This window comes from Cervus canadensis, chromosome 8, assembly GCF_019320065.1.
Source record: "Cervus canadensis isolate Bull #8, Minnesota chromosome 8, ASM1932006v1, whole genome shotgun sequence".
Lineage (NCBI taxonomy): Eukaryota > Metazoa > Chordata > Mammalia > Artiodactyla > Cervidae > Cervus > Cervus canadensis.
Window position 1 is genome coordinate 37759054 of NC_057393.1, and position 26923 is coordinate 37785976.

The window sequence follows — 26923 nt, forward strand, 5'->3', positions numbered from 1 at the left end:
GCCTAAGAGCCACTCGATCCCACTTCCCTTTTTTCTGAAATGAAATTCTAGAGAATTACGATAACTGAGCATTTAGAAAAGGAGTCACCAAAAAAGTGGAATTCATTGCCTACTTGTGCTGTTTCCCTGCATGAATATAAACAATAAAAATTGTGAGTGTACCTCAAAAACTAAATTTATAACATACAAGTCTCCTTAGTCAACAGCTCCATCTACTGGAATAAACTTAGGGAAAATCTTATAATTTTAGAACAGACTACTTAAAAATCGATTATGCTGTAAAATTAAAACATCAAAGACCAGCTCCTTAATATCGCTTTGTTGGATACACTTTGGGTAGATGGCTATTTTCTTGAACCTAGACAAAGTCAACATTCCGAAATTTCTAAAAGCAGCTATATCTCACTTTACACAGTAAAACATATTCCTGAAAAACTATTGTTACAGTTGATTTCTTTCTTCCTGTGATCACTAACAACGCCCAGTGTGTTCTGTCTCAAGCTGAGAAAATGAGCACATACATTAAACAACTTTCCCTCCTAAAAAGTCACAGAAAAGGCCATTTGAAAAGGACAAAAGAAATTCATAAAGGTTCTCTTAAACAAAAAGGAATAGTACCAGCAGATAGTTGATTCTCAAGGATTTCTAGAAGACCATGATCATGCTAGCATATGGACCATACCTCAGAGCAAAGAAGCTAAGCAGAGAAGGATCTTTTATGCCACAGTAGAATCTTGTGCCGTTCTTCTGTAACAGGTAGCAGCAAATAGCAAGGACAGAAACTGAAGTGGTAAAGAATCCACTTGCTAATGCAGGAGACTCAGGTTTGATCCCTGATATAGGAAGATCCCACGTGCCATGGGGCAACTAAACCTGACAGCCACAACTACCGAGGCTTACTTGCCCTAGAGTTCCACAACAAGAGAAGTCACCTAAAAGAGAAGCCCATGCAATACAATAAAAAGCAGCCCTCTGCCCCACAATTAGAGAAAAGTCTGCACAGCAAAGAAGACCCAGCACAGCCATAAGTAAAAAAATAAACAAAATTATTTTTTTTTAAAAAGAGAAAGACTTGATGGACTCTCTTAATATCAGCCCATCAAATATATAGCAGAACGAAACAAAACAAAATATGCCACCCAAATACACCCTCAGGCAGTTCCAGGACTCCACGCATAAATGAGAAATCCTCAGTGTTTCCAGATGAGATGAAACAGGTCATCTACAAAGGTACAACATCAGACTTCTTACGTAAAATAATGAGTACTATTTTCTTTTATTGTTACTTACATGAAAAAGTTTTTCTGTCTTTGGAAAAACTGCAACAATATCATACAGCCGGACTCTTGAAGAAGTTGCTCTCTAGTAAAATGAAAAGAATGTTACTGTACAGTAACAACACAACAACAAGTGCATGTGGGAGTCTGACTAGTGTCCCGGCTGCACTTATATTTCAATCTTGTAATATTTATAATATGCCACTGACATTTTTTGCTTTGCTTTGTATGTCAACAGAAAAACTTCTCAGCACGTAAGACTCTAGCTATCAACATCCATCTCACCAATCATCTCTCCTTCCTTCCCACACTGTCATGCTTTACCTGTATATCAAACATTTCGTTTGCGACACAAAAATCAAATTAGACAGCTCCTGCTCTTATAAGCTAGTGGAGGAGCTTGCCAGAAATTTACTGAGCACCTGCTATGTGTAGGGCACTAGGGATACAAAATCATCTAAGGCATATGTCTGCTTTCAGTGGAGCTTATCATTTTTTGGTGAGACGAGAAATACACATGACTAAGTATGATGTCATTAGGTTCACAATGAGAATACTGTTAAATACAAATTAAACTGCTTTCAAGAGAACAGCATCAAAACATGTATATTATCTAGGGTGAAACAGATCACCAGCCCAGGTTGGATACATGAGACAAGTGCTTGGGCCTGGTGCACTGGGAAGACCCAGAGGGAGCGGGTAGAGAGGGAGGTGGGAGGGGGGATCGGGATGGGGAATACATGTAAATCCATGGCTAATTCAAGTCAATGTATGACAAAACCCACTGCAATACTGTAAAGTGATTAGCCTCCAACTAATAAAAATAAATGAAAAAAAATTAAAAAAAAGAAAGAAAATAACCAAGAGTCCTCTGACAGAAGGAGAGAGATTTATCAGTTAAAGATGGTTTATAAAAGAAAGTTTCAAACTGATACTGCATGTGTATGCATGTGAAAAGGCTGAAAAAATACATACTCAAGTATATAATCACTGAATGATGAGATAATATATGCTATTTCTTCTTTCCCTTTGGCACCTTTAAATTTTTTACCTCTTATTCTTTAAAAAGAAAAAGCATGATAAAAACTAAAGGAGGAAACAGAATGGTTGAAGAGATGGAGCAGGTACTGTGCTTGAGCAGCTAAGCGAACCCATTGGGGAGATGTATGCCAAGACAGGGCAGGTTCTAGATCTCAGAAAAAGTCAGGATCCAGTACTCTTTGTCCTCTGCTTGACACTCCCACTTGGGATAGGGACTGATAGGGGCCACCAGGATGTTCATGGTAACAAGAGAAAAATCAAAGTCTGTGACCATAAAAAGTCAACTCTGTCTCCCCAGGCTTAGAGAACCAGAATGCAGCCTGAAGCTATAAAAAAACCCAAAATTTGGTTTTTCATAATTTCTTTAGCAATGTTAATTGTTAGAAAGGAGGCCAGCCCTTCCTTGATTACTCCTTTTCTATGAGAGAGGAGGCCATTCCAGCTAATGATGAAACAGCTCAGGTTCTCAGAGATCTCACTTTCTCCCTCACCGGTTCTTCACATCAGCACCAGCTATTTGCAAGTCTCCATTTGACAAACAAAATCTAGACAGCAGGTTCTCACCAGCTCCCAAGCCTTCTGTTCCTCCATGGAGTCAAGTTTCTTAAGCAAAGTTAGCAGCAGACACTGGCTGTATTTTCTCACAGCCCAATCATTTCCACGGAAATGGCTTTTCGTAAGGCAACCAATGACCACCATGTCATTAGGGAACTTGCCTGTCCAAGACATGTTTTAGCCCTTCTCCTACTTGACTGAGCACTCAGGCACGCCGATGTTGCTCACCCTTCTCATGTTCCTCATTGTCCACCTACTCCTCAGATGGCCTGTCTCAGTCTCCCATCCTAGCTCACTCTCTACTCCACCACTGAATATAGATGTTCCCCAGGATTCTGTCCTAGACGTTCTCCCCCCACATTATACTTTGACCGGGGAGTCTCATCCATTCTCATGAGTACAATTACTCTCTACAAGATGACCACTTCCAAATGAGTATCTTGAATTGGGGTCCTTCTTCTGAGGGCCACATCCTTCTTTTCCAACTACTCATTTGACAAGCTCCACTTGAACTCTTGTGGCTTCCCTAGTGGCTCAGTCAGTAAACAGTCTGCCTGCAATGCAGGAGACCTTGGTTTGATCCCTGGGTTGGGAAGATCCCCTGGAGAAGGAAATGGCAATCCACTCCAGTATTCTTGCCTGGAGAATTCCATGGACTGAGGAACCTGGTGGGCTACAGTCCATGGGGGTCACAAAGAGTTGGACATGATTGTGACTTTCTTTTCACTGGAACTGTTACAATAACCTACTGTGTCTGAAACATGATGATCGACACTTACTTCTCTTTGTATGTTTCATCTCAGGAAATGGTACCATCTAGTTATCTGGCTGCTCAGGCCAAAGCAGGGAGTCACCACCTATCAACATCAAATCCTGTCAATCTTCCCTCCCCCACCTTTATCCCTTTATCAAATCCCTTCCTTTATCCTGTTTGATCCATTCTCTATAATGCAAATCTCATAAGTATACTCCCTTAGTTAAAACCTTCAAAGGCTTCTTCTAATTGCTCACCCAGACCTACCTTTCTAACATCATCCTAGGTTAGGCAGCTCATCAGGCTCAACTCAACTGGCATTTCATTTCCCACCATGCACCATGTTTTTTTGGGATTCAGAACCTTGCATAATTTATCCTGTCTGTGGGAACATCCCCTCCCTATCTGGCACCAATAACATTCACTGATTCGTATGGCCACAGTCTGAACATCAGCTTCCTCAGGTTGGCCTCCTGTTACATTCCTTATTTACTATCTCCCATTTTTAAACATTCTTCCCATTTTCCAAAGGATAATGTCTGTATTATTCATAGCAACATCACTAGAACATTCCTTATTTACTATCTCCCATTTTTAAACATTCTTCCCATTTTCCAAAGGATAATGTCTGTATTATTCATAGCAACATCACTAGTACTCTATGTCTGGGTCATGTAAGTTCAATGAAGACCAGTTGCTGGAATACTCTTTAAATCTTTAAAAAGTTTAATCCTTATACATGTGTCATGAATAGAAGAGACTCTATTATACCATGTGAATTCTGAGCTAAGGAGAGCAGTCAAGTGTCATATACTGGGGGTTGGGGAAGATCTAAGAATGAGATGACTTGAAAAGCAAGTGTTCAACATTAATCAATACAACTTACAAGACCAAGAGAGAAGAAAAACAACTTACCAAAACATTACAGTGTGATGGATCCGAAACGATAATTGTTAGTCTAGTTAAAATTTTAATCGGTTTTGATTTTCCCTACAATAAAGAAAGCACAAAATACAGATGACTGATTTTCCTCCTTACCAGTGGAAAGTATTCATTAAAAGGTACTAACAATAAGGAATAGTGAAGATCAGTAAAACCTAGCTCTAATTCTCAAGGAATTTATAATCTATTTGTTTTATTTTGTTGTGCTTCACTGATATTGCTTTTGTTTTTTTTAAAAACTGAAGATTGGTGGCAACCTTGTATTGAACAAGTCTATTATAATATGTCATTTTCCAACAGCATTTGCTCACTCATGTCTCTGAGTCACATTTTCGTTATTCTCCCAACATTTCACACTTTTTCAAGATTATCATATTTGTTATGGGGATCTGTGATTACTGATTTTGCCTAAGTCCTAATCACTAGACTGCCAGGGAATTCCCTGATCTCTGATGATACTATTGTAATTGTTTTCAGTGTCAAAAACCACATACTATAAGACATTGAACTTAATCAATTGTTGAAATAACAACAAAGGATTAAGAATATTACATAAACTTTTAGTTAATAAAGCAGTGGCAGGGTATGAGAGGACTCACTCCAATTTTGAAAGAAGATTTACTGTGGGTAAAATACTATCAAACAGCATTGCATGCTACAGAGAAATTGTACTGAAAGGAAGCAAATTCATGCAGCAAATTCATTGTTGTCTTTATTTTAAGAAATTACCACAGCCACCCCAGTCTTCAGCAACCACCACCCTTATCACTCAGCAGCCTTCAGCATCAATGTAAGACCCTCCACTGGCAAAAAGATTATAACTTACTGAAGACTCAGATAATGGTGAGCATTTTTAAGCAGTAAAATATTTTAAAATTAAGATAAACATTGTGTTTTTTTTAGATATAATGCTGCTGCTGCGAAGTCGCTTCAGTCGTGTCTGACTATGTGTGACCCCAAAGATGGCAGCCCACCAAGCTCCACCATCCCTGGGATGCTCCAGGCAAGAATACTGGAGTGGGTTGCCATCTCCTTCTCCAATGCATGAAAGTGAAAAGTGAAGGTAAAGTTGCTCAGTCGTGTCCGACTCCCAGCGAACCCATGGACTGCAGCCCACCAGGCTCCTCCATCCATGGGATTTTCCAGGCAAGAATACTGAAGTGGGGTGCCATTGCCTTCTCCGACACATAACGCTACTGCACACTTAATGAACAATGTAAGCATAAATTTAACATAAATCAGGAAACCAAAACATTCATGTGACTTGCTTTAATGTGGTAGCCTGGAACCAGACCCACAGTATCCCTGAGGTATACCTGTATAGCTAGAGAAAAAGAGATGTACATAATGTTTCATGGAAACACTAAGTCTTCATGGAAAGGTAAGACTAATAGACAAAGGAAGGGGCAGTGCAGGTTAGAGAACCATATATATGACTGGGAATGTCTGAACTGGATGAGTACGTATTACGTTTCTTAAACAAAGCACTTACCTGTACAATTGGCAAAGTTGTAAAGAGTTCAGAAACAGCTACTGGTTTGTCAATTTCCTACGACAAATAAAGAGTAATTTTTTAAAAAGCTAATTTCTAGCATGCAGAAACACTAAATAAGTTGTGTGTATGTGCACGTGTGTGTTTTCTAATGAAGAAAGTTGAAGCCGAGTAGGAGCTGAGAACACCAATGGAAAGGAAGGATGAACAACAGTTTTTTAGAATGAAACAATCTGTAAGGAACAGTTGTTGGCCTAAGGAGAGATACACATATTTACTAGTATGTTTGGAAGGGAAATCAATCAGTAATGAGTCCATGACAGTAAAATAAAAAGGATTAATTATTGTGATTACAGTTTAAACAACAACAATGCACTTTTTAAAAAGTTACTTAATTTAACATCAAATCGACTTTAAGAATCTTTACATCATACCCCAGCACTTCACAAAAAAGTTATCATCTGCACAGGTATGTATCAGCTCAACTATTGACATATAAAATAATGCACAAAGAGTGCTCATCTGTAGCTTCCATATTACCAATACACACAAAATAATTATAACTGCTGGTTATTATTAATGTCAGAAATTCTATTTTACCTGTTTCTTTTCCTTAAATTCAACAACATGATTGATGGCAACCACTGAATAGCCCACTGAAAAGAAAAATTGAACATTTGTGTCAAATACAACGACCTCTTTTCCACATGAGCTCATACCGATTCACGTCAAGACTACAAGGTAGAAGAATGGTCATGAGTATGGACTCTGGAGTCAGATCTGCCTGTTCTCAAACCTAAACATTACCACTTAAAAGTTACTTAAGCTTAAGTTTCAGGTTCTTATCTGCCAAATGGTGATAATACCAGGATTCATCTCATACAACTCTCATGAGAATTAAATGAGATAACACACACTGGATGTTTCAGAACAGTGCCTGGCACAGACACAGGGCTTTGTTTGACTTTGGCGATGTATTATCAGCATGATAACAAAGACCCTTATCTTTGCCTATCTCCTTTCAACCATCATTCTTTTTCGTGCCCCTATGTTCATTTTCATCTCATCAAATTTATACTTTTTTCACTATCAACTTCATTCTTACTTTTGTTGTTGTTATTGTTTTTCGCTTTTTACCCTTTCTACTTCAGAGACCTTTTTGCTAAGGAGAAACAGGATGACCATTCATTCACACCAATGTCCACGTTCTCCTTTGAGCTACCCACCAAGAGACTGAGAACTCTCTGAAGCCAGGGCCTGGCTTTATCAGCCTCAACACAGCACTGCTCTGGACACGTGGACTATCAAAAATATGTTTAAATCATGACTCCAATCTTTAGGCTATTTAAACACCAACGGTGACGACAGGATATTCATATTAAAAGATAACGCATATTAAGGCCAAAATAGTGGTCTCCCCCTCATCAGTTTGCCCAAGGTCCTTTTCTTCCTCTCTCAAATATTTACTGAGCATCCATTACTTAACAGACCCTGAAGAAACCTCTTTTATTTTGAAACCCTTCTATCCCCACTTAGCAGTTGTGATTCACTTCAGTAATTAAGATGAGGGCTTACTTCTCACGGCTTTTGTTTCCCCTGGATTCAAACAGGAGTAGCATTCTAGCCATTCTGCTCTCCTCCCACCCTCCTACTAAGTCCTCCGCCCCCACTTACTCTCCGTGTAAATAACATTCCAACACTCGGAACCACATGTCCCCCTCCCCATTCTCGGGGCCCCCACAGTACTCCCCATCTCTGCATCAGTTTCCCGCATTTGACAGTATCAGGACAATGTCAAGAGACGCAGGAAGGGGCGATATGTTTTCATCGGTGTAGGTGTACACTTGGGAGCCTTGTTTTCTGCTATCCATCAGCTGTGGGGCCCATGCAAATCCCCCGCCATGTCAGGGCCTCAGTTTCCTCAATTCGCAAGACAGAAGGAGCTGGACTGGGTAACATCTCCCCAGTGCTTTCGAGTTTCCCGCGCCTGGGGTCAAAGCAACACCGCAGGGGCATCAGTTTCCAGGGACACGCCAGAGGCCCCAGGACACCTGAACTAGGCCCGCCGGGTCCTTCCAGAGCATGGCTCGACAGCCTAGGGACAGCGAGACAGCGCAGGCACGGCGGCCCGCGAAGCCCGGGCGACTCACGGTGAGCAGCGTTCTCCACGAGCCCGCGCAGCGCCTTCAGGTCAGAACCCGCCCGCAGGTCCAAATCGGCAAACGCCGCCATGCCGAAGTCACGTGAGCGCGGGCGCCGGCGCAGCCTCTGGGCCCCGCCTCCTCGGGCATGCCGGGAATTGCAGTTCACCGGCTCGGTCAGCCCCGCCCTCTCGTGGTCTGCGATTCTCAGGCTCCTTTCTCGCCCTCAAGTACCAGCAGAAGTTAGCATGTGATTAGCAGCCTTGCTTCAGTCCTTCGTCTTCTTTCAAATGAGAATGTTTGGTATCTCCTGGGGTGGGGGTGTCGGGGTTCACATCTCCCACCCTTCATCCTTGGAAATAATGTAGAAAGTGATTCTTTTAAAACGGACATATACACCATTAATTGAGCGCCTACTTGAACCAAAAATCCTTTTGCCAAGGGCTGGAAATGCTTTAAAAGTAGTAGGGAACTTGTTCTTTTTTTGTCCCCGTTAAAGGCCATTCTGTTGTTTAAAATGGACTTAACGGGAAATGGGGAAACTGACCTAAAAGCGAATTTTCAGGGGGAAAGGTCTTTTTCCTCTGTCTGAACTGGGCGTTCACAGCGCGCTACTTCCTTACACTCAACATCCTCAGCCACCAGATGGCAGGGTTCTCTCTAGGATGAGAGGTTAGCCCCATCACTGGTTTAGCCAAAAACTGGTTAGACAAGAGAGGGATGTAATTGTAATAAGAAGAAATGTACAATCAAATCCCACACAATTGATATTTCCACATTTTTGAACTTCGTGTAAGTGAACTCTTCTTAAATATTGATCAATGATCCGAGAACATAAGACTGTGAAACTATAGTTGACATCAGATGACATCATGTGGTTTGATGGCATCACGGACTCCATGGGCATGAATTTGAGCAAACGCTGGAAGACACTGGAGGACAGAGAAGCCTGGCATGCTGTAGTCCATGGGGTCACAAAGAGTTGGACATGGCTTAACAACTCAATAACAACAGCAATAGTTAACATCAGTGCTTTTTCAAACGAGCTGTGATGAAGGGCCTGGTTACTCCTCCCACCCCCACCCAGTTGTTCTAGGACCCATTCTTGTTTCCTCCTGCATGACCAATAGATAAATCTGTCCTCAAAAGTTTGATGTAACATCTGAACTTCTCTGTACTCGACTGAATAAGAAGAGTCCAAGGGACTTGGGTATCCGGATAAGGCTTAATGGGTGTGAAAATTTCTAATCAGTTCCAATTTCTGTGCTAACTTACCACAGAGAGTACACAGACAATCTCTAGCCTGTAGGCCACATCTTGACTTGTATTCCTCTCGTGATTTTTTCCTTGGGCTCAGAAGGGAATTTCAAGAGGGATCTGCCCCCATCTTATTGTTGTTCAGTCACTAAGTCATGTCTGATTTTTTGCCGCACCATGGACTGCAGCACACCAGGATCCCCTGTCCTTCACTGTCTCTTGAAAGTGAAAGTGTAAGTTGCTCAGTCCTGACTGACTCTTGGCGACCCCATGGACTGTAGCCCACCAGGCTCCTCTGTCCATGGAATTCTCCAGGCAAGAATACTGGAGTGGGTTGCCATTTCCTTCTCCAGGGGATCTTCCTGATTCAAGGATGGAACCCAAGTCTCCTGCACTGCAGGCAGACTCAAATTCATGTCCATTGAGTGACTGATGCTATTTAACCATCTCATCCTCTGCTGCCCTCTTCTCCCTTTGCCTTCAATCCTGTCCCTAGAACTGCATGTAGTAGCAAGCAATTCTCCTTTTGGCTAAGTTTAGTGAAGAAATCTTTTGCTTTCCCAACACTTGATATATCCTAAGTAAGAATAAAAATTTACTTCTGCAAAGAGAATGAAGTCATATAAAGCAAACCCTTTGCCTTTTTTTCATCAGAATCTTTGGTGTTAATTTTACAGGATCTTCACCAGTTGTTATGGAAACTCAAGTCCGTGAGCCTGCATAGTGAGGCTAAACTATACCAAAATGTTGGAGTTTAGAACAGAGAAGGGTTTATCAAGGGCCACCTGAGGAGATGGGTGGCTCATGCTTAAAAACCACCAGCAACCCAAAAGTTTTCAGCAAAGCCCTTTTCTAGGAAAGATGAGGAAGGGGCGTAGTTAGCTGTTGCAAACTTCTTGGGGTCAGATCCTTTGTTCTTGAGGTCAGGTCATGGTGAGGTAATGATGTTCCTGTAAACTTCCACAGAATGAATGTGATTCTCTGTCCTGACAAGAAAGGGCAAGGTCCCAACCCACAGCTTTCACCCTCTGAGGTTCAGGTTCTGGCTAAGAGGAAGTAGAGCTCAGCTGGAGGCTCCTTCAGAGCCAGGTTCCCACATGCTGCCCAGCTGTCATCATTGAGGGAGCCCTGTGCCCAGGACCCACCTGACCCTCAGGCTTCTCAGGCTACCCAAACGGCAGAGGCCAGGTCCCCCAGACTGCATCTTATGCAGACTGCTGCCATTAGGTCACAGAGCTGGGGGTGGGGGAGAGGTTCACCACCACCTTAAGGCCTGGGTCTGGCCAGTGGGTGGCCTTGGGACAGACTCTGGAACCCTCCAGGACACTGCCCCCTGCCTGTTTCCTGGACCCCTCCAGTTCACCGGGCCTCGGGCCAGTAAGTGAGTTTGAGAGCCCTGGGGAAAAGGCTGTGATCCACTTCTCACCTTTCTCTCTGCCTGACGGCCACCACGTGCCTGGGGCTCACTAACGGTCACTCTGACAGCGGCGTTGCTTGTGGGCGGGGCCCACTGCAGTGCTGACCAATGACTGAGCAGGACCCCTAATGGTCCTGTGGTAACCTTTCCCTGGTAACAGGGTAGGGGGTTAATGGCGCACAGCACCGGCCCGGGTGCTGAGGGCTGCACTGAGTCATACTCTATCACACTATTGCAATGGAGTGCAGCCGGGCGCAGCCCTTGGCACACCGCCATTGCTGTGTGGCATTATCCCTGCACCCTGTTACCAGGGAAAGGTTACCACAGGGCCATCAGGGGTCCTGCTCAGCCATTGGTCAGCACTGCAGTGGGCCCCGCCCACAAGCACCAACTCTCAAGGAGTGACCGTTAGTGGGCTCATTCAGCCAACTCCAGTCAGGCAGAGTGGTGGTTGTCAGGTGGAAAATCAGGTAAGAGATGGATTCCTTGCTGTCTCCCCAGGCTCCTCCAGCTCACCTGGTCTCAGGCCAGTGGGTAAGCTGGGGAGCCCAGCAAACAGATTGGGGGTTCTCTCCTGTAGGACTCCAGAACCCTTATCATGGCCACCCACTGGCCTTGGCCTAGGCTGTGAGGCAGCAGTGAACCTCTCCCCCAAGCGCATCTCAGCGACCTGAGATAGTAGTTACTGACCATCTGCCTGGATTGCAGTCTGTGGGACCTTCTCTTCCCTCCCGTTTAGGTGACCTGAGGAACCTGAGGGCCAGTTGGGTCCTGGGCATCTGGCTCCCTCAGCGGTGACGACTGGGCAGGGAGCTGGCTCTGAGGGAGCTGCCAGCTGAGTTCTACCTCCTCTTAACCAGGACCTTGACCTCAGAGGGAAAAAGTTGTGCCTTGAGACCTTGCCCTTTCTTGTCAGAACAGAGAATAACATTCCTTTGGTAGAGATTTATAGAAAAAGCATTACCTGGCCATGACATGACCTCAAAAACAAAGGATTTGACCCAAGAAGTTTGCAATGACTAACTAAACCTCTCCTTCCCCTTTCCTAGAAAAGGGCTTTGCTGAAAGCTTTCAGGGAATTTGGGGTTTTTAAGGCTTGAGCTGCCCATCTGCTTGCATGGCCCTGTAATAACATTTCTCTGTTCCAAACTATGACATTTTGGTATTGTTTGGCCTCACTGTTTGTCAGGCACATGAACTTGCATTTTGGTAATACTGTGACCACAAAATCTATATTGGTCAGAAATATGTCCAATGTGTGGTGAAGGTGAATAAGATGACTCATTATTTGATTAGACAACAGAGAGCTTAGACAACAGAGAGCTTCTCTCTTTGAAAGTCATGGTGCTCTTGCTGTGAACTATACCCTTTAGAATTCGTTCTTCATCTTCACTCTGGGCTTAGATAACAAGGAAATAAAAAGGGTGAGAAGGAAAATGAGCAGATGACAGTCATTGATCACTTTACTGAGGGCAAGCCTATTTGCTAAGTAATTACCTACATACCTTATTTAATTTTCAAAACAGCTATGAGTTAAGTCCTGCTTTTTAGTAACATCTACATTTTACATGTGAGTCATCTAAAACTTAGTTAATCATGGTAGACCTATGTGTGGATCCAAGCATCTTCATCCTGGGCTTCGGTGTACTGTCTCCTGGGCAAAGCAAGCAGAGGGAGAGTTGGAGGATGGGAAGGGAAGGAGGAGAGAAGAAGAGGGAAAGGGAGAGTGGAGGGTTGGAGAGAGAGGAAAGAAGAAGTAGGGAGGGAGAGGGCAAGGGAGGAAGGAGGTGGAAGAGGGGAGGAGGAATGGGAAGAATGAAAAGAGAAGATGGCATTGGGAGGGGAGCAGAGAAGAGGGGTCAGAATTTGGCCTAGGGGTGAGGTGGGTTGGTGTAGCTACAGCAAAAAGGATAGAAGACCTTGGAAACTTCTGACTGGAAAATAATAGTACTATATAATTACTCTACATATTTCCTATCTACAGTGAGGATTTAATCCTCACAACCAGCCAATGAGATATTGTTATTCCTATTATATCAAGGAGTCCTGAACTCAAAAAGGATGACTCTTCAGTTATTTCCTCTTCCTTAGGCAGCTATGAAAGAGAGAACGGGCTTTAGCATCCAAAGCAAACTTCCAGCCCATCTGGGGCTCCCTGCAGACCCCTCTTTCTTGGGCTGGCCCCTCAGTGTCAGTGCATGCTCTGTTGGTCTTTGCCCTTGTACTCTTCTCACTTGGCTCACCCTTCCTGAGTGAATTCAGAAATACTCCTCCCACCCCTCTGTCCTCTGTCAGCTTAAGGTTAAGGTTGGGCAAGGCAAGAAAGCAATACTATAACATGACTTGCACAGGTGTGTCCAGAGCATCTGGTAGAGTCTTCTCTTCCATACTGAGGGGGAGGTTTGAGAGATTTGGAGAGGACATACAGACAGTTTACTAGAGGAGATGATGCTTGAATTAAATTTTGGCCCATGAAATTGAGGAACAACAAGACTCAGAGGTCTGAGGTATATCTAGAACTGGCATAAAGTAGGTGGTACTGAGTCAAAAGTTGCAAATCTAATAAAGGAACCCATGGCTTCATGTTTATCTTCATATCCACGTCAACCCAACTGTAGCACTGATGAAAGTGAAAGTCACTCAGTTGTGTCCGACTCTTCGAGATCCCATGGACTGTATAGTCCAAGGAATTCTCCAGGCCAAACTACTGGAGTGGGTAGCCTTTCCCTTCTCCAGGGGATCTTCCCACCCAGGGATTGAACCCATGTCTCCTGCACTGCAGGCAGATTCTTTACCAGTTGAGCCACAAGGGAAGCCCAAGAATACTGGAGTGGGTAGCCTATCCCTTCACCAGTGAATCTTTCTGACCCAGGAATCAAACAAGGGTCTCCTGCATTGCAGGTGGATTCTATACCAACTGAGCTATTAGGGAAGCCCTGTAGCACTACTGGATGTATTAAATTACCTAAGCAACAGTCTGGGTAACTGAAGTACTGCTGTATGTATTCAATTATCTAAATACAGAAATTAACTGAAGTATGCACATGGTAGCCTGGTAGGGTACACTAGCAAATCAAATAGAACCCCCTCTTTTTCCCAGTGATGGAGTACTTACTGGTGCTCCTGTGTGGAACAGAAAAAGATGCCCTTCCTCCAGGCAGATTCACATTTGCCCCTATTTACCTCATGGGTGGTAAGTTTGCTCAGTGAACCACCTGACCAACTTTTCCTAGGGACCCTGGTAAAGCATACTGGGTGTGTGTTCATTCTCTCCAGTCTTGTCCAACTCTTTGTGATCCCTTAGACTGTCCCCCACCAGCTTCTTCTGTCTATGAGATATTCCCAGCAATAATACTGGAGTGGGTTGCCATTCCCTTCTCCTGGAGATCTTCCCAATCCAGGGATTGAACCTGTGTCTCCTGTGTCTTCTGCATTGCAGGTGGATTCTTTACCACTGAGCCACCAGGGAAGCCCTTAGAAGTGTCAGTCCTATCGTTCAATTCAGGTCTTCAACAGACTGGAATGAAGCCCACCTACATTATGGAGGTTAATCTGTTTTACTCAATCTACTGATTCAAGTGCTAATCTCATTCAGAAAAAAACTCAAACACACAGCCAGAATGTTTGACACTGATCTGGGCACCCAATGGCCCAGTCAAGTTGATAGAATCATTGTAGGAATGATGCCTTGAAATCATCCCATAAGTGAAGAAAAACTGCTCAGGCAACTAATTTTTTTTTTTTTAAACTGAAGACTAGTTTGGGAAGAATATTTATTGAAGGCAGAAGAAAGAGCAGGTCCTAAGCAGAAACTAGTATTCACAGACAATACAACTAAAAGTCTATTTTCAGTATGTTGGAAATATAGCTTAGAATTTTCAGGGTAAATTGCAAGAAAAAGCTAGGTTATTTCTGGCATATTCTATTACAGCTGATAAGGAAGTAGATATATAAAAGCTATTGGTGTGGTTGGGAATTTTGATATGACCAAATATCTTTTGAAAATGCTGCCCAAACAAGGCGCATCATTAGGAAGTGGCTTATTTTTGTGTTTGAAGAGAAATTTTGACCATTTTAAAGTAGATGTGTCAGAATTGGTAACCATGACTACAGGTGGGACTCCTGCAGGGGTCAGTGTTAACATCACACTCATGAAATATAAGCACAATGTGACAAGATTTTGTCAAGGCAGAATTTAGCCAATTTATTGTCCTGTAGATCAGAACCACTTTGAGCTTTAAACTTAAAAACTATACAAGTAATAGCCATGGCAATTAACCATGACCCACACAATCTGTGTTCCAAAAAGCTGCAGCACATATAGTGGATGCTGAGGAAATTTTGAACTGCTGAAAGAAATTTACTTTACTGATGCCGTCAAGGAAAAAAATCTCCATCTTCATTTACCAGTGGAGGCTGGGCCAGATGTGATTCTTTTGGTCCAGGCTATAACCCCTTTAAATACTCTTTTCTCCCCACCTTTTGAAAAAGCATGTAAACTGATTTGTTTATGTATAGCAAAATTTTGTTTTGGGGAAACTCATCTGACAAGGAATAATTAAGCTCATTTTTGGCCTAGAAATTGGTTTCCAAATATGAAAATTATGGTCTAATCTCATAGTGCAGTGCTAAATTGTGGAGCTGAAGACTGATCCAAAAAGGGTGCTCTGATTTAAGCCTTGAAACTTTATGCTAATACTTAACTTGCCCTCTTCAATTAATGTCACTAATGTGATTTTAAATTACAAAAGGAAGTTTTGCTATTTAAACACCTACATGATAGCCTCAATTCTGCATCTCGGCCCAGAAAATATTTACCATCTGATATAAATGATGGAAAATGTTTGCTGAACCCTTCATTATTTTTTTCAAACTATTTTATTCAAGTATGGTTGATTTACAACATTGTGTTAATTTCTTTTGTGTAGCAAAGTGATTCAGTTTTACATACACACATTCCTTTTCATATTCTTTTCACAAGATGTTGAATGTAGTTTCCTGTTCTGTACAGGAGGACCTTGTTTTCATCTGATGAACAATTTTTAAATCAATGATCCACAACAGTGTTCATACACTCTATTCTACCTCCCAGTTAACATTGCCAGGGCGAGGAGGGATTTGAAAATTTGTGTAATTTTTCTGCTTGTCATAGTAATTTGTTGTTGTAAGCTTATCATTGTCACTATACTTGAGAAGTGAGGTGGTTGACACTAGCTTACAGTAGGAAGGGGTCAGAGATGTTAACTATCCTGCAGTGAATGAGGGTATCATATAATGAACATTTGTCCTTCATCTTGCATGATTTTTGAATATCCTGCCACACATTCACATGGGGTAAAACTTGCTTACATTACCTAAGCCTAGACCTAAATCAAATCCCTTATGAATATACAGTGGAAGTGAAAAATAGATTTAAGGGACTAGATCTGATAGACAGAGTGCCTGATGAACTATGAATGGAGGTTTGTGACATTGTACAGGAGACAGGAATCAAGACCATCCCCAAGAAAAAGAAATGCAAAAAAGGAAAATGGCTGTCTGAGGAGGCCTTACAAATAGCTGTGAAAAGAAGGGAAGTGAAAAGCAAAGGAGAAAAGGAAAGATATTCCCATTTGAATGCAGAGTTCCAAAGAATAGCAAGGAGAGACAAGAAAGCCTTCCTCAGCAATCAATGCAAAGAAATAGAGGAAAACAACAGAATGGGAAAGACTAGAGATCTCTTCAAGAAAATTAGAGATACCAAGGGAACATTTCATGCAAAGATGGGCACAATAAAGGAGAGAAATGGTAGGGACCTAACAGAAGCAGAAGATATTAAGAAGAGGTGGCAAGAATACACAAGAACTGTACAAAAAGGATCTTCACGACCCAGATAATCATGATGGTGTGATCACTCACCTAGAGCCAGACATCCTGGAATGTGAAGTCAAGTGGGCCTTAGAAAGCATCACTACGAACAAAGCTAGTGGAGATGATGGAATTCCAGTTGAACTATTTCAAATCCTGAGAGATGATGCTGTGAAAGTGCTGCACTCAATATGTCAGCAAATTTGGAAAACTCCACAGTGGCCACAGGACTGGAAAAGGTCAGTTTTCATTCCAATCCCAAAGAAAGGCAATGCCAAAGAATGCTCAAACTACCACACAATTGCACTCATCTCACAAGCTAGTAAAGTAATGCTTAACATTCTCCAAGCCCAGCTTCAGCAATATGTGAACCATCAACTTCCACATGTTTAAGCTGGTTTTAGAAAAGGCAGAGGAACCAGAGATCAAATTGCCAACATCCGCTGGATCATCAAAAAAGCAAGAGAGTTCCAGAAAAACATCTATTTCTGCTTTATTGACTATGCCAAAGCCTTTGACTATGTGGATCACAATTAACTGTGGAAAAGTCTGAAAGAGATGTGAATACCAGACCACCTGACCTGCCTCTTGAGAAATCTGTATGCAGGTCAGGAAGCAATAGTTAGAACTGGACATGGAACAACAGACTGGTTCCAAATAGGAAAAGGAGTACATCAAGGCTGTATATTGTCTCCCTGCTTATTTAACTTATATGTAGAGTATATCATCAGAAACGCTGGGCTGGAGGAAGCACAAGCTGGAATCAAGATTGCCAGGAGAAATATCAATAACCTCAGATATGTAGATGACACCACCCTTATGGCAGAAAGTGAAGAACTAAAGAGTCTCTTGATGAAAGTGAAAGAGGACAGTGAAAAAGTTGGCTTAAAGCTCAACATTCAGAAAATTAAGATCATGGTATCTCGTCCCGTCACTTCATGGCAAATAGATGGGGAAACAGTGGACACAGTGGCTGACTTTATTTTTCTGGGCCCCAAAATCACTGCAGATGGTGATTGCAGCCATGAAATTAAAAGTTGCTTATTCCTTGGAAGGAAAGTTATGACCCACCTAGATAGCATATTAAAAGCAGAGACTACTCTGCCAACAAAGTTCCATCTAGTCAAGGCTATGGTTTTTCCAGTGGTCAGGTATGGATGTGAGAGTTGAACTATAAAGAAGGCTGAGAGCCAAAGAATTGATGCTTTTGAACTGTGGTGTTGGAGAAGACTCTTGAGAGTCCCTTGGACTGCAAGGAGATCCAACCAGTCCATCCTAAAGGAGATCAGTCCTGGGTGTTCATTGGAAGGACTGATGTTGAAGCTGAAACTCCAATACTTTGGCCACCTGATGTGAAGAGCTGACTCATTTGAAAAGACCCTGGTGCTGGGAAAGATTGAGGGCAGGAGGAGAAGGGGACGACAGAGGATGAGATGATTGGATGGCATCACCGACTGAATGGACATGGGTTTGGGTGGACTCCGGAAGTTGGTGATGGACAGGGAGGCCTGACATGCTGAGGTTCATGGGGTCGCAGAGTTGGACACAACTGAGCGACTGAACTTACTGAACTGAAGCCTAGACCCTAAATATGTTTTACATATAAAAGCACAGCAATTTTTATATGCACAGAATTTTCCAGGAATATGATTATTGTGTAAATGGAGGGAAGAGTGTATTTTGCTTTGCTTGGACCTATAAGGGTTGGTTGGAACTATATATAAGAGAACCAGAAGAGTTGTTTCCCGTTTCAAAAACATATGTTATTGCAGCTATGCTACTTTTATTATTTGAGTTGACAATCTGTATCACTCTGCATTTATAGTAGTTACATTCATGGTGATTCTTTTATGTAAATGTTACCAGACATACCCACATGTACATCCATCCATCATCTTATATACTATCTAATATATGTTACATATATATATATATATATAGTATGTATTTAGCCCTTACTTCAAAATGTTACATGTAAATTGGGACTGTTGACAATATTCAGTTGATCTCAAATCTACATTTAAACATATTAAAATGAAAACATATTTGTTAGAAGTAGATAAAGGCATCTACTATATTTTTGATCCAGTGGTGACTAAGCATGCACACACTTATACATCTATTTATTCTCTCCTCTATCATTGAAAATATTTTATTTAAAAGGCAGGTGCTATGAACTGAATGTTTGTGTACCTGCAAATTCTCATGCTGAAATTCTAACCCCAAATATGTATTTACATCACATTTAGAGACAGAACCTTTGGGAGATGGTTAGGTCATGAGAGTGGAGCCCTCACGATGGGATTAGTGCCCTTATAAGCAGAAACATGAGAAAGTTCTTTGCTTCTCTCTGATCTCTGCCATATGAGCACACAGCAACGTTCATACCTTCTTTGCATGACACAGGATTCTTTTCTTGGGGGAGGTGGTAGCACCGTTTCTTTTTTCTTCAAACGTTTTACTTTGTGTTGGGGTACAGGAGACGGACAGACAATGTTGTGGTGGTTTCAGGTGAACAATAAAGGGACTCAGCCATGCTTGTACATGTATCCATTCTGCCCCAAACTCCCTTCCCAACATTGGGAGGGAGTTTGGGGCTGCCGCCTAACATTGATCAGAGTTCCATGTGCTATACAGTAGGTCCTCGTTATTTATTTACTTAAAATATAGTAGTATGTACAGATCCACCCCAAGCTCCCTAACTATCCCATCCCCACTATCCTTTCTCCTGGAAGCCATAAGTTTGTTCTCTAAGTCTGTGAGTCTCTTTCTGTTTTGTAAGTTCAATTGTATCATTTCTTTTTAGATTTCACATATAAGGGAAATCATATGACATTTCTCCTTCTCTGTCTGACTTACTTCACTCAGTATGATGCTGCCTAGGTCCATCCATGTTGCTGCAAACGGCATTACTTCATTCTTTCTAATGCCTAAGTAATATTCCATTGTGTGTATGTACTACATCTTCTTTATCCATTCCTCTGCTGATGGACATTTAAGTTGCTCCCACATCTTGGTTATTGTGAACAGTGCTGCAATGAGCACTGGGGTGCATATATCTTTTCAGATCATGTTTTTCTCTGGGACTGTAGGGTCATGTGGTATCTCTTTTTTTAACTTTTTAAGGAACCTCCATACTGTTCTCCATAGTGGCTGTGCCAATTTACATTTGCACCAACAGCGTAGGAAGGTTCCTTTCTTGCCACACCTTCCCCAGCATTGATTGTTTGGACACACGTGATTCTTTATGATTGCCTCCCAGCAAGTCTACCCTTGCTGTTTCCAATGCATTTTACATGACATATTATGGCAAGTCTTCCATATAGTTATGAACACCTGTCAGCATTGCACACCCCCTGTCCTTCAGTCTATTGATGAAACTTCTGCTTGAACTGAAATGTTAGCTCTGTGAATTCTTTGGTCTCCCCAAGAACAGCCAATGCTCCTTTCCTCTTGGCTCCATCTTTATTTCATACATATGAGGCTTTTCATACTGCACTGTATCTAGTCTGTCTCTTTCACCAGGTAGTGAACATCTGCAGAATGGAGAATTTGTCTTAATTATTCACCCTTAGCACTGAAAACGATATATAATTGGTACATGTTTATTGAATGACTGAAAGAATGGATCAAGGATAATTTTGCCTGGAAATGGGGACATGAACATGATGGAAATTTTCATTTCACATATTATTTTGAAGACTATAGAAGGGTTGCTAAAATTCTACAGGAGATTAGAAAACATGGTATAAGGTGCATCCTATCAATTTTTAAGAGAGAAACTTTCTTATTTCTTTCTTTCTGATTATCTTTAAATATCACATGTCCCTCTAGCTTCTGCCCAATTCCCTGTTACTCTTTTGAATGAAACTACTCTAAAAGTTATCTGCCCTCCCAGTCGCTATTTTCTCTCTTCTCATGATCTCTTGAACCCATTCTAGTCCACTTTTATTCCAGCCACTCCATTGGAATAGTTCTTTCCTTACTTGGCATTTGATCCAGTTCATCAATTTATTCTCCTTGACACATCTTCTTCCCCTGACTTGGAGCATCCAACCTCTCCTGGTTCACCTCCTAACTCAAGGGACTCTCCTCAGTTTTTGTTGGTCTTTCATTCTCTCCCTGACCTCAGGATGTTGGAGCATCCATCCTAGGGTAAATTCCCCAGGTTTCTACTCTATCTACTCTTCTTCTTGAGAAATTGTCTCCTGAACTTGTATCTGACTATCTGATATCTCCACTTGGATGTCCAACAGGATCTCCAGCATACTGTGTCCTTTAAAAAACAAACAAACAAACAAACAAAAAACACTCCTAAAACAGTATCTGGAATGCATTAGACAGTCGATAAATGTTGACTCAATCAATGAGTGAATATTCATATTATCTGTTTTTCTTTAAGTTGAGGAACTTAATTTTTCTTTTAATTAATCCTTCAGGTTTGGACCATGGAAGCTGACACTTTCCATTGAAGTTCTGTGTGGAATTTGTATGAGGAATAGACTCACCACTAGAGGGTGTGCACGTACCACTTATATTTCAAGATGGTCCTGGTAAGAAAAAGTTGAGTAATTAGGAAAATAAATGAGCATTTTTGGATTTATCTGTTCTCTGATTTTCTCTTCATATTTTTTGTTGTTGTTTTTGAGGAAAATTTTTAAAGGTTACATTTTCTTTGTAAAGAGAATGAAAATTTTCTAAACGAAAGGAACCAATGGGGGAAAAAATACATTTTTTTCTAGTCAGAATTAAGTGAAAATGCAAATGAAAGTATCACAATGAAAAGACACATACATATGAATCAAAACAAAACTCACCATACACTTTTAAGCTGAGGAATGATTTTAAATCATGAACGACTCTTGGTTATAGGCATTTTTCTACACTCAATTTATTTGACAACCATTTGTTGAACACCTAGTATGTGGAGGGAATCGGGTGGAGAGGGAGGTGGGAGGGGGGATCGGGATGGGGAATACATGTAAATCCATGGCTGATTCATGTCAATGTATAACAAAAACCACTACAATATTGTAAAGTAATTAGCTCCAACTAATAAAAATAAATGGAAAAAAAAAAAGAAAATATCTTTATCTTTGGGGTGTTGTCACTTAGACAGAAAATCCAGTCACCTAAACATAAAAGCATAATGCAACAGTAAGTGCTATAATAAAGGTGTGGGAAAAAAGTGCCATAAGAGCCTTCAGCATCTAGAAAGGATGAGATTAGTCACCGTGAGGGGGCCTGTCACAGAGAAGGGGACATTCTTATGCACCAGACCAACTGCTTTTATACCAACTGGGCCTCCTAATATCTGTGTTGACAGTTGCTGGGATGTATGTTCTTTCTCTGTGATACTGCTCAATACAGCCTGACTGGTCCACAGGGTAGGATTTGATTATTTATATATACTAATCTTAGCACAATACCCATCTAAGCATTGTTTTCCTAGCCTTTTCTTGTTGAGTAACCCTGCAGGAAGACAGCTGCATCAGGCATTGGAAATTACTGGAGCCTCAGTCACCGTGACGTTAGTATGCTTAACAACTAGTATGTTGCCAATGAATCCTATGGCATAGAAAGCCTTATTTTCACTTGTGTTTCTTAAAGTAAATCTAGACTATCAGAGTATGCTGGTTTATGGGAAAATAAACTCTCCTAAGCTTATGTTCTCCAGATGGATATGTGTGGGTCTGCAGAGATGTGATTAAGCACATGCATTTAGATGAGCCAGATGAGTACCTACAGGAAGAAGAGCTTATAAAAAGATGATAATTCCTATTGTAGGATGCGGCTGCTCTTCTGTCCTCCCCCAGAGCAGTTTTGAGAGCAGGAGATTGCCAGTTGGAAGCCTCAGAAAGCTGTCGTTTCAGGTGCCCTCGTTGACAATTTTAGGAAAATGCTGTTATAGGAGATGAGAGTCTAGACAAGGACTGGTACTTTTTAAAGTTAGCAGATTTATATTTTTTTTAACGAAAGAAATACAAGGGATAAAAACTAAAGACATGATTTGATTTAAATGCCAACACTTCTCTTATTATCTCTACAATAACAGCCAGAGTAGGCTGGCAGGAGGAAGGGAAAGGCAGCAACAACCTGATATGGATTTTCAAACCCCAGGATACCAAGGGCAAAACAACCCATTTAGGTGAATGTTAGGTATTTTAATGAACATTTTGTGAAGCTGTATCTTTAGCATTTTTTGTGAGAAAATTATAGAAAATAATAAATGAGATTTTAGCATTTTTATTAAGATATGATTATTTGTTAGTCAAGGTTAGAGGGAAACTGAAAGAATTCCAGGTTTTTCTGTCTGGATTTTGGAATGATACAAAGATAGATGAAATTTAAACTCAACATAAGCAATGCTGCAGAGGCTGAGATTTTCAATAACTGTGTTTATGCATTGTGACAGCTTATAAATTAAAAACCTAGCAACTCTTAGGAAATACACTCAGCCATCACCAGGGATAATATAACAGAGGTGACTTCTCTATAAAAAGGGGAGTTTGGAACTAATGTTATATTGAAAGTGGAAGAGGAAGTAAAATTTGAAAGTACTATTTTACTGATTATTTGGTGCATTTATATGTCTACAATGAAAAAAACAGAAGCAAAAAACATCAGAAGCTGCTATGAAACCTAAGTGGGTTGGGTAAGGGCTGGCCAGAGTGTAGGTCGCAAATTATACTGACTGTAGATTCAAATATAGAATATTGCTTTTCAGATTCTTTGAATAATTAATGTAGAATATTACTTAAAAGAGCCAAGACAGAAAGTAAGCTGACCCTGATTAGAGTTCTCAAGAAGGAAAAAATAAGAAAAGCCAAAATGAGTTAAAATGAGTTAAAAAGTCAAAGTGAGGAAAGCCCAGAACATAGTGTGAAATTTACTACATTAAGGAATTTTTATGAGGCCTTGAGACAATTCTAAACCACAAAACCAAAAACCTGATCCGTTTCAATGTAGTCAGGAATGATCTTGGACAAGTCACTTGTCCCAGCCTCTACTTCCCTCTCTTCATTGAAGAGAATGGTTTTTCAGATGCCTTCCAACTGCAAACTAGTTTTCTAATGTCTGAAATTACATTTAATACTAACTTCAGTTCAGTGAGTTCTGTGGCTCAGTCGTGTCCAACTCTGCGATCCCATGAATCGCAGCACGCCATGCCTCCCTGTCCATCACAAACTCCCGGAGTTTACTCAAACTCATGTCCATCGAGTCGGTGATGCCATCCAGCCATCTCATCCTCTGTCGTCCCCTTAGGTAAGGTTGAAGACACTTCCTAACTCATCCTCTTAACTATGAAACAGTGCTGCTCTGTGATCTATATGTTACCTTCCACTCTTCCTCTGAATGTACTGATCCGCTTACCCCAGAGGAGAGCCCCTGACACGTTCACAGTAGTGAAAGAGCTGTCAATATTGGCCCAAGATTTAGGGATTTATTTTTTTTCCACTTAAAAAAATTTTGGGGGGAATGTTTAGAGGGAAGAATATGAACATAGTAATCAGAATAACCTGGGTTTGAAACCTATTACTAGCTGACTGAAATAGCAACTATGTTTCCTTATCTGAAAAAACAGGACGAATGAAAAACCTTGAAGAATGAAGAGTGTTACCCAACCCAGCACTCTATCAATATGTTGAGGTTTCTGTTCCCTTTCTTCTTATTTATGATACACTAGGGCCTAACTAGAAAACAGATTTGCTTATTTTTAAGGGTCTTTAAACTAAAGAAATCACTGCTAGCTTCCGATAAAATATTTGAACAAAATGGAATGAAATAAGTCTCACAAATAAAAAAAACCAGCCACCCTGACAGGGTTTCAATACCAAGGAGATTTTAGGCAATAGGGATTAAATCAACATACATCTCCAGGATTCTTCTGCAGAACATTATAAGCGGTCGTTTCTTACATGCCAGAGTTCCAGAACACCATGGAGAATTAGCTCTCATTTCAATATATTAGGCTCTGAATATTTCAATATATTAGGCTCTGAAGTCTGAACATAGGCTCTGAAATCTGAATATAGCCAACGTCTATTTCAGAGCGGAAAGGCCGGTTTTTAGACGCCCGGAGGGTTTGTCACAATGGGTTTTTTAAGCTCTCTGAAGGCCCTTCTCCAGAGCCTTCTCCAGAGCCCCTAGCTCCTCCCAGGTGCCAGGACCCTAAGACATCCCTCGCTGTCCCTTTTCTCCATCTGAGCTCTCACCCCCGCCCCATTCAGCTGCTTCTCTTTTTTCATCTTCGTTTTCTCCTATCAGTGGTCAAAATAAGAATTGGAAATTATCTGTTGCTTGGTATAGGGTTCAGAAAGGTTTTTTTTTTTTTTTGGTCTTTTTAAAAATTAAGATAAAAAAAAAATCCTCCCCGGGTTCTTCATTTTGCAATGAGTCCGGACATCCGCTGGCTCCCTAGTCCTCCCCCACTAAACTATCCTGACCACTGCAAGGGAGTTCGGATCTGTCGGAGGGCGTATGAGCCTCCCGCGGAAAGAAAGATCCCCCGGGCGAGGCGGCTCGGGATCCCGGGAGGCGCTCCTCGCGCCTCCCCTGGCCCAGTGGGTGGGGGGTGGCGCGGGAGAGGCGGCGGCCCCTGCCCAGCCGGGGAAGCCCGTCCGGGATCCCGGGGCGCGCGGTCAGCGGCCGGACGCGGCGGCGGCGACGGGGACGCGGCGTGGCTGCCGCAGGGGAGCGGCGGCGGCGGCGGCGGCGGGCGCGAGGGGCGGGGCGCACTCCGCAACTTCTGCCGCTGCCTCCCGGGCGCTCTCGGCCGAGCGGCGCGGCGGCTGCGGGCTGCGGGCTGCGGACTGCGGTGCGGCCAGCCGAGCCCGGCCCGCCGGCTTGCGAACCCGCGCGTCCCGGGCGTCCGTCGGGTGCCGGAGACGCCTCTGGCAAGTAGTCCCCGGGGCGGCCGCGCTCCCGTGTTGTCCGCTGCGGCTGCGGGACCGGGACGTGCGAAGCCGCGAGGCCGAGCCGGGGCGCCCCCCTGCGGTCAGCGCGGGCCTCATGGCTGGGCCGAGCGGAGCGGAACCGGCGAGGTGAAGCCCCCGGGCCGGCAGCCGCAGCGCGTGGCGGGGGCGCCGGCTCCATGGGCAGCGGCGCACAGCGGCACGATGATGGAAGTTAATAGCAGCGGCCGCCCGGACCTCTACGGGCACCTCCGCTCTTTCTTCCTGCCGGAGGTGGGGCGCGGGCTGCCAGACCTGAGCCCCGACGGCGCCGGCCCGGTCGCGGGCTCCTGGGCGCCGCACCTGCTGCACGGGGTCGTGGAGGTGACGGCTAGCCCCGGGCCCACCCGGGACGCGCCGCGGGACAATACCTCCGGCTGCTGGGAGCAGATCAACTACGGCAGAGCCGAGAAAGTTGTGATCGGCTCCATCCTGACGCTCATCACGCTGCTGACGATCGCCGGCAACTGCCTGGTGGTGATTTCGGTGTGCTTCGTCAAGAAGCTCCGTCAGCCCTCCAACTACCTGATCGTGTCCCTGGCGCTGGCCGACCTCTCGGTGGCCGTGGCGGTCATGCCCTTCGTCAGCGTCACCGACCTTATTGGGGGCAAGTGGATCTTTGGCCATTTCTTCTGCAACGTCTTTATCGCCATGGACGTCATGTGCTGCACGGCCTCGATCATGACCCTGTGCGTGATCAGCATCGACAGGTAAGGGCCGGACAACCCTGTGACGGGGTCCAGCAGGGGGTGTGCTGGCAGCTTTGCCCCGCTCGCTCGCCTTTCCTGGTCAGGTAAACCAGACTTCACGGCGGGATGAAGGGCTGCGCTTAACATCAACCCCCACACATCAACCCTACACCAACCAAACTACTTCAGTTACAGCTTAGCCTGTATATACCTTTAAAAGAAGAGCTCGGAATGCCCTGGTTTATTGTAGTGAGAATTTTAAGACCAAAGTTAGGAGTATTTTAAGCATTAGCAATTCCACCAGGGGGTCCCTTGGCTTGGTTTTCAGAAGGAAGAAATTTGATCCTCTCCGAGCCTAACAAACCCTTGCTGTGAGCCTGAAAGAATCAATTCTTTAAGAAACCAGCAGGAGAAAAGCCACCTTGCTTCCCAGATTGTAGACGCTACTTCCCAGGCCAATAAAAAGACCTAGGGTGGTCCCAGGATTGGGGGGTCTACATGTCTTAACATTGCTGATTCTGAATCACTTTCTTTTGGAAGTCTGGTTTTATTGTCTG

At 42.9% G+C, this 26923-nt stretch overlaps 2 protein-coding genes across 13 annotated transcripts in view; one reads left to right on the forward strand and one right to left on the reverse strand.

Annotated features, from left to right (window-relative positions):
- The window catches only part of RPP30 (ribonuclease P/MRP subunit p30), a 30967-nt gene extending 22623 nt beyond the window's left edge, over window positions 1-8344 (reverse strand). For 2 of the 4 annotated variants that reach the window (XM_043476153.1, XM_043476152.1), the window contains exons 1-5: window positions 8212-8344; window positions 6662-6717; window positions 6062-6118; window positions 4543-4617; window positions 1291-1362 (exon numbers count right to left, since the gene is read on the reverse strand). In XM_043476153.1, coding sequence (XP_043332088.1) covers window positions 1291-1362; window positions 4543-4617; window positions 6062-6118; window positions 6662-6717; window positions 8212-8293 — 342 coding nt within the window. In that variant the 5' untranslated portion in view covers window positions 8294-8344. Of the gene's footprint in view, window positions 1-1290; window positions 1363-4542; window positions 4618-6061; window positions 6119-6661; window positions 6718-8112 lie in introns of all 4 variants that reach the window. The other 2 variants (XM_043476151.1, XM_043476150.1) reach the window with 1 other exon arrangement.
- Window positions 8345-25773: 17429 nt separating this feature from the next.
- The window catches only part of HTR7 (5-hydroxytryptamine receptor 7), a 109296-nt gene continuing 108146 nt past the window's right edge, over window positions 25774-26923 (forward strand). For all 9 annotated transcript variants that reach the window (XR_006270793.1, XR_006270791.1, XR_006270792.1 and 6 more), the window contains exon 1: window positions 25774-26387. Coding sequence is in view for 6 of the 9 variants with exons in the window: in XM_043476031.1 (XP_043331966.1) it covers window positions 25843-26387 (545 nt within the window). In the remaining 3 variants the exon portion in view is untranslated. The remainder of the gene's footprint in view (window positions 26388-26923) is intronic.